Raw genomic sequence first — 14,475 nt, 5'->3', positions numbered from 1 at the left:
GTCTGATACTGCCATCACCGGGAAGATGATGCAGGGGTGTTTGTTTCTGTTTGCTCTCCAGCCTTCTGTGGCAGCTGACACAGTCCAATGGAGGGACATAGGAACGATTCCTCCAGATTAAACAAGGATGCGAATTCAGACTGGAAGGTGCTCTGACTGATCTTAATTTATTCTTGTAATGAGCTAACTGAAATTAAGGTCACTCTTAGTTATGAACAAGAGTGTCCACAAAAAGCTTTAAAGTACTTTATGTAATTCATTTCAGAAGTTAATTTGAATTAATTTTCTGAAATGTCTGCAGGCAGAAAACCCATTATAGTCCGTCTTTGAAGACTGCAAGCTCTCCAAAGTAAATCTGCCTGTGCCATAACAAGTCATTATAACAGAGCAACATGGCAGTGTCCCAGTGGGCTGCAGGCAGCCCTGTGTCACACCACCTTGCCATGTCCCCCGTGCCCAGGTCTCCTCCGTGCACAGCTATTGCCTCAAGCCCGCACCAGGGACTAAGGGCTCCTGCTGAGCAGGATGCTTTTTACCTACCTCCTGCTCGTAATTTCCATTTGCTTTCCCCTGGCTCTGATGTATGACACCTTCACCCACAGCTGAGCGAGTGAGTCTTTAGACACGTTTTCCAGCGTTTCAGCCAGAATTTCTGCAGGGGTCCAGCTGCTGGGAGTGAGGAATGGCAGGCTCCTCAGGGAACATGGCTCCTGGCCTGGCTCCGTGCCCTGAAGGCTTCCTGTGTGCCACGTCCCGCCAGTTAGTCCCAGCCTGCAACTTTGGTGGCTGCTGTTCTCACTGGTGACTCAGACAAATGTGTTTTGAAAAAACTGAATCCCGCTTGTACATTCAGGAAGGCTGGGAGACCGGAGGAAAGACTGGGTGCATGGGGACTGCTCTGAGCTGTGATTCCAGCTGGATGGCACTACTGCTGTGCCTGTGCCACTCTGCCACATGGAAAAATTGTGCTTGAGAGTGTTCTGACAGACGCCTTCCTCTGCTGCTCAAGAAACCGTCTCTGTTTGAGCTTCTCTTCTGGTTCAGGTCCTCTCTTATGCTACTATATTAAAGGATTGTGCTGGTCCCAGGCACTAATTCAGCAGCCCAGGAGATCCCTTTCATACTCAGAGCTGCTCAGAAAAGGCCTCCACTTTTATGGAGTAATTCTAAGGGATATGCAGAGGGGTTTATTATATTATTATGATGATGATTTTTTATCATCTAGCCCCTCAAATGCCAAGTGCATTGACTTCCCAAGAGCTGCAGTCCCTTGCTACAGAATCGGTTGTTTCCACGGTAGTGCTGCTGAGGCATATGGCAGTAATGAGATGCTGCACTGGGACCACAATCGAAGAGCCGGTCCCCACTGTGATGGACACTACCCAGTCAGAAAACACTCTGCTACCTTAAAGCCTTGCTTGTGAAGCTGTAGCTACACTGGGCTAAAGACAGGCAGCGGGCTGTGTGTGGAAATCATCCAGGAGCTGAAGTCAGCGCAGACCGTGGCTGCCCGCTAATGAAGTTGTTTTTGTTGCTGCAGTTCGGGCCGGGTGCTGGCAGCCTGTCAGCAGCTGCTGCTGCCAGCCGTGCTCCATCCAGGCTGCTGGATGCCTCCTAGCGTGCTCCCAGCGCCTGTGTAGGTGATGCTCGTGCTATTCTGGGGACAGCCAAACCTTATCTCACATATTTCGAGGGTGGAGGCGTTGGCCCTCGCTTCTGGAATAAATACTGTCATCTCAGAGCACAGGGATATATTCCTGGCCCTTTGGTGGGGCAACCAAGGACATAACTTGGTGGTCACTTGGGCTGGCAACAACATCAGCTTGTTTGTCCAGCCTTGCTTCAGAGGCTGTGAGCTTGCAGGGCCCTTACCTCTCCCATGCCTAATGGGGCTTACACAGGGAATAAAGTTTACGTGGGAATGCCTTTAAGGAAAGATTTGGAACTGTTTTCTCCAAGAATAGTTTTTCCTTAAATAGAAATTTGTTTTTCCTGAGCCGTAAACAACAGTTGTCACTACAGGCAGGTCTGGAACATGTATTTCACCAACTTTTAAATAAGCGTTTGTATTATTTAGTGCTAGCAGCGACAGGTTTGTCACCTCTCCAAGGCACTGGAGCCGTTAAATATTTCCAAGGTATTTCTAACCCACCTCCTGTCAGATTGCCTTATGATAGCTTTACTCACAATGTACATTGAAATTTATGCAAATTCCTTTAGATTTGTGTGTGTTTGTGTTTTGTTGGAAAGGAGTGAATTTGAGTAGGAAGCAGTGCCTTTAGAGGAGCCAGGATTTTTCATCTGCTTTAGCTATACTATAAGCTAGCAAGTTTTTTTATTTCTTAAGCTGCCTCCACGAGATAGAAAAGCTCTTAGTTTTTCTCTGTTTTTAATGTGGTTTTATGCAGAAGGAGTGCTATTGGCACAGAAGAGCAATGCTTTGATTTCTGACCGTGTGAGTAATACGCATATCAGGACATAGGTGTCATTAATTATTCCCAGGATTAGATTTTTGTTTTTATTTTTTTCATGTGGTTATAATTGAAGAACAATAGGCATGGCTATGATGGCCCAGCTCATTTGTTTAGTTTGGAAGCTGCTTTGTACGCTTGGATTTGCTGAAACTGACTTTTGGAAAATGGGACTCTTGTTGCAGAGGTCCTGAAACGACAGCTTTGCAAATTAATTGGCGGTAATAGTGAAAGGGTATGACCAAGTCTGCTGAGACAGATGACTCGGAGGTGAGGGAAGGATTGGCACGGTCAGGCCAGCTAGAGATTTTAGAAGACAGTTGTTAGAAGTACTCTGGTGCCTCTGGGAATAGGGTATAGGTAGCAGGGAGATGAGACGAATCAAGTCTAAAATCTTTTGACAGAAACTGATTTGTTTTGAATTTGAAGTCTAAACTCGATACAGCATTTAAGAATTTTTAAAAATTGATGGGTAACACCATGCTTTATTATTATTTTAGTATTTTAGATTGATAAAAGAACGATCATTGTGAATTTAATCTAGAGATCATTGGTAGAATTTTCTTGGCATTGCAAAAGTATGAGAAGAATCCAAAATGAATCTTGAAGTACACAATGAATTTAAGCCTAGCAATGAGACAGAATTTAAGATTAAAAATAGCATTTAGTCTATAGCTGGAAATAGTTCTGAGATGGAAAAATTAGTGACACAACAATAAAGCTATCTGGAAACTGAGCTTCCAAGAATATGTGATCCCTGTAAAGGTGTCTGTGCGAAATGGACAAACGCTCACAGAGGATGGAACAAAGGATTTGTATTTCCAGTGTAGGTGTCTGTAAGGTATGTGCTATCCAGCCTTACAAATCTGGGATCAGAGACACACTCTGGGTGGAATTTGTTTTGAACCGCCTTCTTTGGCAACGCAGTTGACCTTGAGCTAGGCTTTTGATTCCCTTTAGCATACATAAACAGCCTGCTAAAAGGCCAAACAATTTGTTGGCTCTTTTCTTTTTCTTTTTTTTTTTTTTTTTTTTTTTAATAAACTCTTAATTTGTCATGGAACAAATGTGACACTCATGATAGAAATTAGTAGAATAAGTGTGTAGGTGTCATCAGTGTGCACAGACTGCTGACTAAGTGTTCAGTCAAATGCCAGCTAAATCTCACTGGCTTACATTAATTTTTGCCCATTAAATTGTTCCATGTGCTCTCAGATGCTGAAGGGTGTGGAATTATTTTCTGGTTGATCTGAGATGGATGGGTAACTATGACAGCTCGTTCTTTAAATAGAAGAAACAGACCACATCTTAGCTGCTTTCTGTTCATTGCAGGAGGGCAGGTTAATTAATAAGAAGAGAACGAGGTGTTAAAATGCCTTGCTAGTTTCCCTTCTGTGAATGTAATAGGAAGAAAATGGACAGAAGAGAAAGCTGTTGCGAGTAATACAGGTGAAAGGGAGGAATTCTCAGGTGGTGACCAAAGTGTTGTCTGTTTCCATATGGGATGCGTGCCTATGAACATCTTTGGCTTCTGAAATGGCACAACAGCTCTTTGTAGTGCTATCTGCCAAGTTTCACTCAGGGTGGTCATCCTTCAACCCATTTTGTCCAGGCTTTGGTGTGTAGTAGTGGTGCAGCTTTGCACTGAGTGTGCTTGCTGTTCTTCAAGCCGACACAACATCTGCTAGAGCCTATTTGCAGTTAGAGCGGGGTCATGGACTCACTGGGTAGGCTAGATTTTTGGAGAACTGGCTAGATCATTAGGCTGAAGGAGCATCTAGCAGCCTGTCCCAAGCAGGGTACCTTGGGGGTTGATACTGGAGTTACTGCTGTTCAACATATTCCTCAGTGACCCAAATGGAAGGGCAGAATGCCCCGTTAGAAAGCTCATGGGTGGCATCGAACTGGGAGAGCAGCCAGTAGCTGGAGGGAGAACAGGGTTCCCACTCAGAGGCACGTGAGCCACCTGGAAGGATGGGCCAGCGGGGGACTTGGGGTGTTCTGCAAGGACCAATGGAGTCTGGCACGTCAGATGAAAGAACCAGGCAGGCTGGGAGCATCCACGAGCAGAGAAGGACTAGTAGGACCTGATGGACAGGTAAAATGAGAGTCAGCACTGTGCCCAGACAAGCCTGCTTGTGACACTGAGAGCTCACTCTGCAGTGGAATAAAATTTACAAGATTTTCAAGAATGTAGCTTTCAGATCAAGGGGAGTGATGGCTCCCCTCTGTTCAGCACTGAAAGCTTCCTCTGGAACAGCATCACAGTACCCAGTTCTACACACACCTCCTGCTTGTAGAGGTGCCAGCCATCAGATAGCAGCTGACCCTGTAGGAGTTCCAGAATTCACACAACCAGGGATCTCCTTCTCCATCCCCTGTGCATTCATTGCTCTTGCTTGAAAGGGCTCTTCCTTTTAAACCCTGTTCAAATGACCTGCTGAATGTTGGCCAATAGGAGTTTCTGTATTTTTGGTCTCTTGTCCCACATAAAAGTCCTGGACAGAGTTCACTTACCTTAGCAGAAAATTTGGGGCAGAAAGAAGAAAGGACTTGCTCCCTGTGCATGGGGTGCTGAGTGATAGAAGCAGCAATGCTGAGCTACCAGTTAGGGGTGGCAGGTAGCGCTGAGCCTGGTTCTTGGCTTCTGCCCTTGTACCACAGATAATAAATAAATAACAGAACCGCTGATTCTGCAAGGCAGCCCCGATGCATTTGAAATAACTAGAAGCAAATGTCATTGCCCTACTTCTAAATAAAACTCGCAGGTATAAAAGCATGGGAATGTGAGTTAAAAGAAGAATAAATCTCCCTATCTTCCTCTCTTTTGACCTAACAATTTTTGTAAATTTTAATCCTGTATTTCTCTATTGAACTTTTTTTTTTTTTTTTTACTGCTCATTTGTTAGATAAACAGAGTGCATATAATCCTGAGGTCTGTTATGCTACCACTTTCAGTTTTCCCTGCTTAACATAACAAAAAAACAACAACAAAACCTTATTTATTCAGATTCACTAGTGCTTGACATCCTGAAATTCACTGTGTGGCTATTGACTAGACAGGTGTTGAAAACAGAAGTTAAAAATCAAACAAACAAACAAAAACCCCTCTTACTTAGGTTTCCGAATTACCTTGCTTTAATCACTGTGGTAAGAAAATTTTCTTGGTCTGAAGTCACATCTCATACTTAGTATTGTCAGTGGTAATAAAATTTTAATGAAAGGATTTTTAATATAATTCAGTAGGCTGTGATAAAAATTGCCTTGAAGCAAAAAAGAGCTATAAGGCATCATTTGAATTCTCCCAGTATTTTTCCTTATCAACTGTGCTTTATACTTAAAGCACACGAAGTGCTGTAAAAGCCATTAACTGCTTCAGGTTTTCCCTTTCTAGCAAATTTTGGAGCCTTGGTCCTCAGATACTGGTGATTGGTCTAAGCAACAGTTAACAAAAAGAGAGAGACAGCTGATTTTTCAGTTGTATAAAATTGCTCATGTGTTGTCATTTTTACTACTCCTATTGGCTGTGTCAGTACTTGCACATGAAAACAGAACTGAAAAGCTGTCTTGTGGGGTCCTGCCTTGGTTGGTGTAACTCTGTGGCTTGCGAAGTTAGACTTAGGCATTCCTTTCTCTTTATGTCTTAATTTGCCCCCCTGTCTGGTGGTTATCCCACCTGATCAGGTTTGAATTGATGCAGGAATGTTGCTACCTCCAGTGGTGTCTCAGCGTTACTGAAGTACGAATGGCTGAACTTCTCATTAACCCCCGAAACAATGCTCTGGTTATTCTGAAAATGTAGAGCAGGTCAGCTGAACTGAAGACTCATTTGAGCAGTCTTAATGACAGAACGTAACCATTGTTGCTGATTTTTATCTCTGGGTACAGAATTCCTTTGACCTGATTTGAGCCAGCACAGCAGCCTGCTGCAAGAGTGTCTGAGGAGGGGTCTTTTTTCACATACTCATGTAAAACATGACAGATGAAATATGGACACATTTGTAAACTTGAATATTTGTTCTTGAGAAATTACTGATTAAGGTGGAAGAGATTATGGGTCATACAGATGGAAAACATAGCTGTTTGCTAACCAAGTGTACTGATGGCAAATTTGGGTGGCATATTCAGTGCCAAGTAGGGATTAGCATGTTGTAGGAGTTGGGGCAAATCATAGAAACAGGTTAAAATTAAGTTTTAGTAAGTAAGTGATATTTGTGTAGTTGGGGACTAAGGACTTTTGCTGCCCATTAGGAATTAACCATTGGGGGAATGACTGTCAAGGAGAATGCTCACCCCTTGTTTGATGGCAGGCTGATGGTGGGTGGGTAAACCCCAACTTCTCTAAACTGATGTGTGTTGGTGGAGCCTAACAGAACAGATGCTGAGAGAACATGTACCTGTCAGGGCACACATCCAGGAGTACGTGGCAATAGTGAAGGAAAAGGAGCTGTTTTAATTGATGGATGAAGCTGTCACAGGAAAAAAAGTTCATAAACATCCTGTTAACAAATTTAGGATAGGAGACAGAAGGAACTGAATCCTGACACCTGGCTTCCCGTGGGACTTGTAGATGTTTATTTTTTAGGTTGGAACTTGGTCAGGTTAGGTGAAGAGTTGTGTGATGTTACAGCCTGTAATTGCTGACTGCTGAACTTGATACACTGGGAAGTGTATCACAGAGACTGGTAAATTAAACTTCTGTTTTAAAGATTCACACCAGGTGATGTGTGAAGCCTGATGCCGAGGACAGGTGTGCTCTCAGGGTCCTGTGATGCTGAGTCTGGTTCACTCCCTTACATCATGCCTCACACTGAGGAATTTCTGTGCTGACAGTCAGCCTTGGTGTATTATATTAAAACTCCTGACACAGATAAAGCCACGTGTGTTCGGGTTGAAGGAAAACATCAGCACAACTGATGCCTGCCTGTCACTTTTTTGCTTTTGGAAATCTGATTTTGTATCTTTACAGCTGTTACTCATTATGAAATAATTCTTCAACCAGGCTTTTCGTTTGGGTATTAGCTGACTTTGAGGGTTGTGTTTTTCTTGAGAAAAGCGAGGATGTAAGTTTTCTTGTCACTGACAGAGTAAAATATTTTTCTTTTCCTTGAGAGTTGTTCAGCAAGCAGATCACAATTGCAACCAAATTGTGTCAAAATTAAAAAAAAAAGAAAAAAAAAAAAAGAAAAAAAAAGGTTATTTGTAAGCAAAAAACAGAGCAAGAGCAACCATAACCAGCTGAGGATCTCACTCAAAGTTATTTATTGTGAAGATTTGGTAAATGCCAGCCTCTGGTGGGAATAAAAGTCACTCCTTCTGCTAATACATTTTCGCTCTGAAAGAAAAAGCATTTACTTAATGAACAAGATGCCAATAAAAACAGGAACATAGAAAAGTTCATTAATGAGATGATTTTAATAGGTCCTCTTTTGTTTCTTGGCAACAGAAAGCATATGACAGTCAAGTGTTTGCCAAACATTTTATCTTCATGCTATCCCTTTGTGATCCATTGCTTGGCGCCTGCGTTAAGAGCCAAGTCAGGGGAACGCAATCAGTATCAGCAAGTTCCCAAGCTACAATTCGGGGTGGAAAAGCACAGAGGGAGGTTGCACATTGTTGTAGCTCAGCAAATGCTTAGCATAAAAAAAGACAAAATTGTTCAGTAAATCTTTATTTAAAGTGTAATGGGAGACTGCCATTTTAGTCTGAGAAGCTATTTAAAGCTCAGTGTATCACAAGTGATATACTCACATTTCTTGCATGCATACGCTGAAATCCCAATAGTGCTGACTCAGCATCCATCCTTCCTGCCTGTGTATGTTGGGGAGCATGCAGTTTAGAATCAGAGAATCAATTTACTCCCTCTTCTTGCCTTCTAGTAATGACTGTAAGGACAAGGACGCCTGGGCTCGCTCTTTCATCAGGGCTGTCACTACCTCAGCGTGTGAACTCAGAAAGTGACTTGTCTATATGGGTGGAAATTTTAAACACAATACTTAAAATTAGACACATATAAACAGCTTGTATTCATGCAGGTGTAAGGTCTTGTAGGAAAAAAGAAAAAAAAAAAAAAAAAAAAAAAGGCTTCTGTGCTTGTTTACCTGTAAAACCGAGTGGTGTTGAAAGAGGATAAAAATTTCTAAAATCTATGGGCAGAGAAAGCATGTAGAGAATGATTCTTCAATTTGTTTATTTATTTCCCCCCAAAGACTTTTGAGACTTTTGGCCTCAACCTCATTGAATTAGTAAGTGATAGGCTTAAAAGCTAAGAGCTGTTGGGGAAGTGCTTCTTCATTCCTCGTTGGAGTGCAAGATGGAGCTCACTACTTTAGGGTGTAGAGCAGTGAAAAGGAGGAGGGAGGTGTTCTGGGAGGAATTAGAAGAATTTAGAGAGAATGGGTGCCTTGGTAGCTGCCAAACACTGCTCTGGAGGCAGTCCCCAGCCTAAGCACCTCTTGCTGCAATGTGAGAGAGAATCTAGAGCGCTCTCTCAGTGTTTGCCCTGGTTCATATGGTTTTTCCCTTAAGCAGTTGCTCTTGACTGCTAGCAGAGGCATTGCAGGTTTTATATCTTCATTTATGCCTTAGCTAATTAGAATACTGTACAAGTTAATTAATGTTTTTAAAACCTTGAGATCATCAAATGGAATGGATATGCAAGAATTTCAAATGATGTCTGAAGGGGGAGGGCAGGTCTTTATCTAACTGAAGGGGTTTGGTGTTGTGCCGTTGGCCCAAACATCCCTCATAACACATGTTATGTGGGCTGCTGTGCTGGGCTCTGGGGCTGTCTGGGTGCTGAGTTCTGCCTTAATATAGGCCTGCTTTTAAAACCGTGTGACATTTTATAAAATGCCCTGGGATGCAGCAGGATGAAAGGTGCGTAAATACATGTAAAACGTTATAATTAGGATGCAATTAGCAATGCACAGGGAAGGAGTGTTTGCCTGGCTTCGCTTTGTATGTCTATAAAGTTTCATTATTCCGGAGCACAGAGTGCATGGCATAACGCTTGTTCCAAGCAGTTACACTTGAAAATAATTGCTACGCACAAACATTAAGGAAGTTACTGTAAATTAGTTTCTGCTGGGAGACAGAGACATTGCTGGTGATGCAATAATTTCACTGGATGGAGAAAAAAATCTGGAATAGTCACCACTCAAAGCAGTAAATGAGAAGGAGAGTAACTAGCGATCAGGAGCCTCAGCCTAAACTGGGAGGTGAGGGAAGTTGTTGGCTGAAGTAACGAGGAAGAGTCTGCTGGTGATTTCCATCCTGTGAGCTGCTGGTTCTGCTGCTGGCCCTTACGAACCAGCTCCGGTGAAAGGCTGCATCATCGCAGGAGCTGTGTGCATGCATATTCTGTTATGTGGGGCTGGGAGTGAGAAGAAACAAGGAGAAAAGCTATGAAGGAACAGGGTAAGTTAATTTCCTCATGATAAGAGCATACTCATCCTTAAAAACCTCAGCCCTGTCCCTGTTCCTGCTCCCCCTCCTCCCTTTTTTTCTTTCTTCCTTAATAATTTTCTCCAAACACGAGGTTGAATGCCTAGGATTGGGATTCCTGGTACAGACTCACAAAGCTGAGCATAGAGTTTTGTGGTCCTGGGCAGATTGCTTAAGTGTTTTCTTAATCTGTAGAAGGGAAATAATATCTCAACAAGGATAAGATCTTCCAGGGACCAGGCTGAGCTATTATGGTCTAATGTTGTCTAGGAAGAAATGCTTTGGAAACTTGAAGGAGAGGCTGAGATGCCTGCTGTGTCTCCCAGCAGACACAACAGGAATTTGCTGCTTCGTGAATCTGTGGCTGTCTGAAGTGGCCGATAAAGTCCCTGATTAAGGCGTTCCCTGATAGTTGGCAGTTTGTGGCTCTGGGAGCTTCTGTTTGGATTACACGAAGTCCAGAGCAGGGAAAAATGGTATTAAATGTAAATGCAAGCTTCACAAACACACTCTTCAGTTTAAGAGCCATCAGATTGTTAGTCTGTGTGCTGGCGTCACCAAGGATGTTGTTGCTTCTCTGTGCTGCTGGCACCAGTGTAAATTCTGCAAGGCCCTTGCACCACGGGGCTGGTTATGCTCAGACAATGCAGGAATTACAACAGGCCTGAGAACTGCATAGAATGAAGTAAGCTAAATCCAGTGAGATTGCTGTAGATCTAATAGCTAACGAGTCTCTGCTGAGCTTTAATAGCCAACAAAAACACCTCTCTGCTGAGCATAACAGACTGCAGTATTTCAGAGTCTTGTCACTTGGCGAGATTTGAATGTTGTTTTTTTTTTTTCATGGGAACAACACACAGTGTTCATGGCAGCACACCCATGGATTTCAAATCCCCCAGGGTTTCTGGAGGCTAGAGCCTCAGCATAAGAGAAGTGAACAGAGATTGCTGAGATGAGACTGGGGACTGGTAAAGTGCATGAGAATTGATCACTTCTCACTAAATTACCAGAAATGGTCAGTTAATTTAACATAGATGTAAGTTGATGTATAATCAACCTGTGTTATAGAGGGGTGCATATGTACATACACAGCCACGCAGAAAAGTTAATATATGGCTTCAGTATAGTGTCCAGTACTATGGCTACTAATATAGAGCTGGTGTGAGCATGGTGAGTTGTACAATACGTAGATGTCTATTGCATCATTCTCAACTTCTCCTTTCATCTCTTCACCTGAGCAAAAAAGATCAAGATGTGGTTAGCTGCCGAAGTCACAGCGCCCTACTCCAGGAACTTGCCTCTGAATGAGGCCGGAGACCCAGAGCGTGCCTCTTTGCAATTGTGTCTGAGACGTACACACTCCACAGTTGGATCTAGGAGAAGAATCAACAAAAATAAGTGCTAATGGTCAGCGCTTCCTGGGAATGCAGTGCTCTAATTCTTTTTGTCTGTAGAACAGGCCTAATTGTATTTGCCTACCACATAAGAGTGTCAGTGAAGGTAATTAAAGCGCAGAGTGCCTTGATTATTAGAAAGGAGGATGGGGGTGGAGAGAAAGCAGCATTTCTGTTGAGCTAATCACTTTCTGTCAGGCACGTTGAAGTCCAAGCGGAGTGAACGCCCTGTCCTGTACTACACGTAATTTGGCAGCAAATAAAAAGCATAAAGGTGAAGGAGGAGAACAGCAGCCTGCGACCAAAGGAAGGGAGGCCAGGTTCCGGGCCTGCATTTACAGCTGTCTGAGCGTCTGGATGAGTGTAATTTTAACGAGCTGGCTGAGAAGATGACAGTTCAGTGTGGGGAAAATGAAGTCAAGAGTTCAGGAAATTCAGGATTTACTATTTGAAGCAGGGAATGAAAAGTAGTTGGCCAAAATTTGTTTGTAGGAGTTCTTACCCAGGAACCCAGCAGATCTTGTATGTTTCTGACATCTTTACATAAGAGTTCAGACAAGAGAAAATGTGCCCTTTTTGGGGGGTTATTAAAAGTGAAACTTTAGGGGAAAAATGTGATTCCTTCTTCTATTCTTTCAGGGAATAGAACTTAAAGGTACTAACCAGTTGTTGGGGCCCAGGGAAAAGAAGAGAGCAAGAGAAGCGAGTGTGCAGTTCAGGTGGTACAGGTGGAAATTGAAGGTATTGAAGCAGTTAAGGAAGACAGCCTTAGGCTTTGCTGGATGGTCTAAAGGACATGGAGAGGAACTTGGAAAGCAGACAAGTGGAAAGGAACTGAAAGCTTTTCTGGGAATCTTGTTGCCAAGAGGATGTTACGTGGAGGTAATGTAGACCTGGTGGGTATTGAGGATGTTGAACACAAATCTGTCAGACAAGAAGATTCATTAATTCAGCTGCTCGTGGAACAGTTTGTCTCTTGTGCAACTGCGTAGAAGGAAGTGCCTGGAAGTTTACACTTGTAGCCAGCCTAATTGCCTCTGTCCGGGTGGGATGTTCTGGGAACCTGAGGAAGATGCATGGGACTTTGGCTTTCCCTGCTCTAAGTGTGTACGGAAAGTGATAAAACCGTGTTTCTTTGATCCCTGGCTTACACGGGCTCTTATTCTTTTGTTTAGGTGCGATATATCCAAAAAAGAAGAGCAGTGGAGTGGAGATGAGGCACAGAGTAAAACAGAAGTACAGCAGTTGTAGGACAAAATTAAGTCTGCTTGCAGTCAGCCTTTGAAGCAGGCTAGGGAAAAGAAAGTTGTCAGTGGTATCAGTTGCTTTGAGGTGCTTGATACATTGAAACATATCACTGTTTGAAGGGCAATATACCATGGTCCTGATGATGAATGGAATATCTAGAGGAAAATACTCACTCTTCCTTTAAACTGGGAACATAGACACACCTATTTTGCTAGGGCCACTCCCTTTAGTACTGCTAACCCAGGAAATATTGGGAGTAAAGCCATAAAGTGAGCTACCTCTGAAGGATCTCTGCCGTTTCTCTGGCTTTACATCTCTGCTCTGGAAGGCTGTAGCTTCTGAGGTCTGGAAACGTTACTGCTTGAGAACACGAATGGAACTAGAAATACATCCAAGCTCTGAAAACGGCAAAGGTTTGTCCTGGGCTATAGCTCTACTGATAAATTACATAGGTTAAAACATGCACAGGACATTGGGTGTTGGGTTTACAGAGGGAAAACGGTCTGAAGAAGTTCTGTTGGACTGAATATTGCATGTTTGCTAGTAGAGTAATTTCTTTAGTTTCGCTTTTACTGATTAAGCAGTTAAACCCTTTCCCAGTTTGGTGTATTTTATGTAACAAAGTCCATGGACTTTGCTACGTGGCTGAGCAGTGAGTGTGTGCATCCATGTGCTTCTCCTCTGAAGTGAATTTTGCAATGTGAGGAGTGGAGCACAACCAGGTGGAATTAAACAGCCTCGTTGTCCACCTCTGACTGTGTGCTTGTGGGAAGCTCTTCCCTGCTCTGTTTTCATGGTTCTGTTTTATAGGTGAAGATGATGACAGCATGCTATTGCTGTGGGGTAAATTCTGTATAAAGAGATTTTAGTTCTTTTTTTGTGATGGAAGGTGGCATAAAAGTTCCAAGTATTGTTAATTAATGCTTTGAATGAAAAGCTGATAACTTGATCTGTGCGATTGAGGGCAGCTTTCTTTGGAATTTGTCCTGAGGAAACATTGCTGTACAATCTGTGACTTACTGACTAAGCACACCTACGAGTTCTTGGCTGTCCCGCAACTGTCTGTCACTCCTGTTTGCTTTTGCACAGAAGGCAGGCAGCAGGATGTTGGGCAGCTGCTGCTGCCAAGCCCTGCTTTTTCCTTGTTACAAGGTGCTGCAGGTATGACTGAGCAGCACTGACTGCCGACGTGTAGCAGCCTGCAAGGAGGCACTGGAAGCACTTTGCTTCCGAACACCAAAAGACCATTCACCAGTTTTGGAGGTAAGGTACCAGTGAGTGATACAACATGACTGATGCGCATGCAAGTGGCCTGCAAATCTTAATTAATTTATCAAGCATTTCTTTTTTTATATATACCACAATCTTAAAAAACACAAGGGAAGACACATGCTTATAAAAAGACATTTAGCTTTCTTAGTAACCCAAGTGTGGGTAGTTGCTTACTCTCTCTAAGTAGTTGCTTGCACAGATGAAACAAACCTCCCAGGACCCCATTTGACTTCAGGGGTTACAGCTGGCAAAAGTAAAATCATATTTTCTTTTTGCATTGCATAATCCAACATTTGTCACTTAAAAATAATGTCTCACACAGACATCATCTATCTTTATGGAGCTTAAAAAATGTACAGGTATGCATATTAGAGAACTCTATATATCTCTTTATGAAAAGTATCACTTTACCTTCAAAAAAAAATCTACCTGTTTATAACAGCAACAACAAAACAAATTCCTTTGCTAATTATTCCTTGTAGGCCAAACACTTCACCTAATGTGGGACTAGATAGAACAGTTCTATTTCTGTTGCATCTCCCAGTGTGTGGTGAATGAGGTGTGCAAAATTAATTTTTCCCCTCCTTATTTCTTTACTATTTTATTTTTAAATTCTGTTTTGGCTGATTGCAAGAACATAAATT

General features: G+C 42.8%; 1 protein-coding gene across 7 annotated transcripts in view; it reads left to right on the top strand.

Moving 5' to 3' along the window:
* Positions 1-14,475, top strand: part of ABLIM1 (actin binding LIM protein 1) — a 190,112-nt gene that overhangs the window by 31,958 nt on the left and 143,679 nt on the right. Inside the window, exon 1 of one of the 7 annotated variants that reach the window (XM_084525602.1) lies at positions 12,574-12,972. The exons of 2 other annotated variants lie outside the window; for them this stretch is intronic. In XM_084525602.1, the coding sequence (XP_084381728.1) occupies positions 12,933-12,972 (40 nt within the window). In that variant the 5' untranslated portion in view covers positions 12,574-12,932. Of the gene's footprint in view, positions 1-12,573; positions 12,973-13,722; positions 13,823-14,475 lie in introns of those variants that run through there. 4 more of the 7 variants (XM_084525587.1, XM_084525588.1, XM_084525592.1 and 1 more) reach the window with 4 other exon arrangements.

Source organism: Aythya ferina (genome assembly GCF_964211825.1).
Source record: "Aythya ferina genome assembly, chromosome: 7".
In the NCBI taxonomy this organism is placed as follows: domain Eukaryota; kingdom Metazoa; phylum Chordata; class Aves; order Anseriformes; family Anatidae; genus Aythya; species Aythya ferina.
This window is presented reverse-complemented; position numbering and strand designations above follow the sequence as displayed.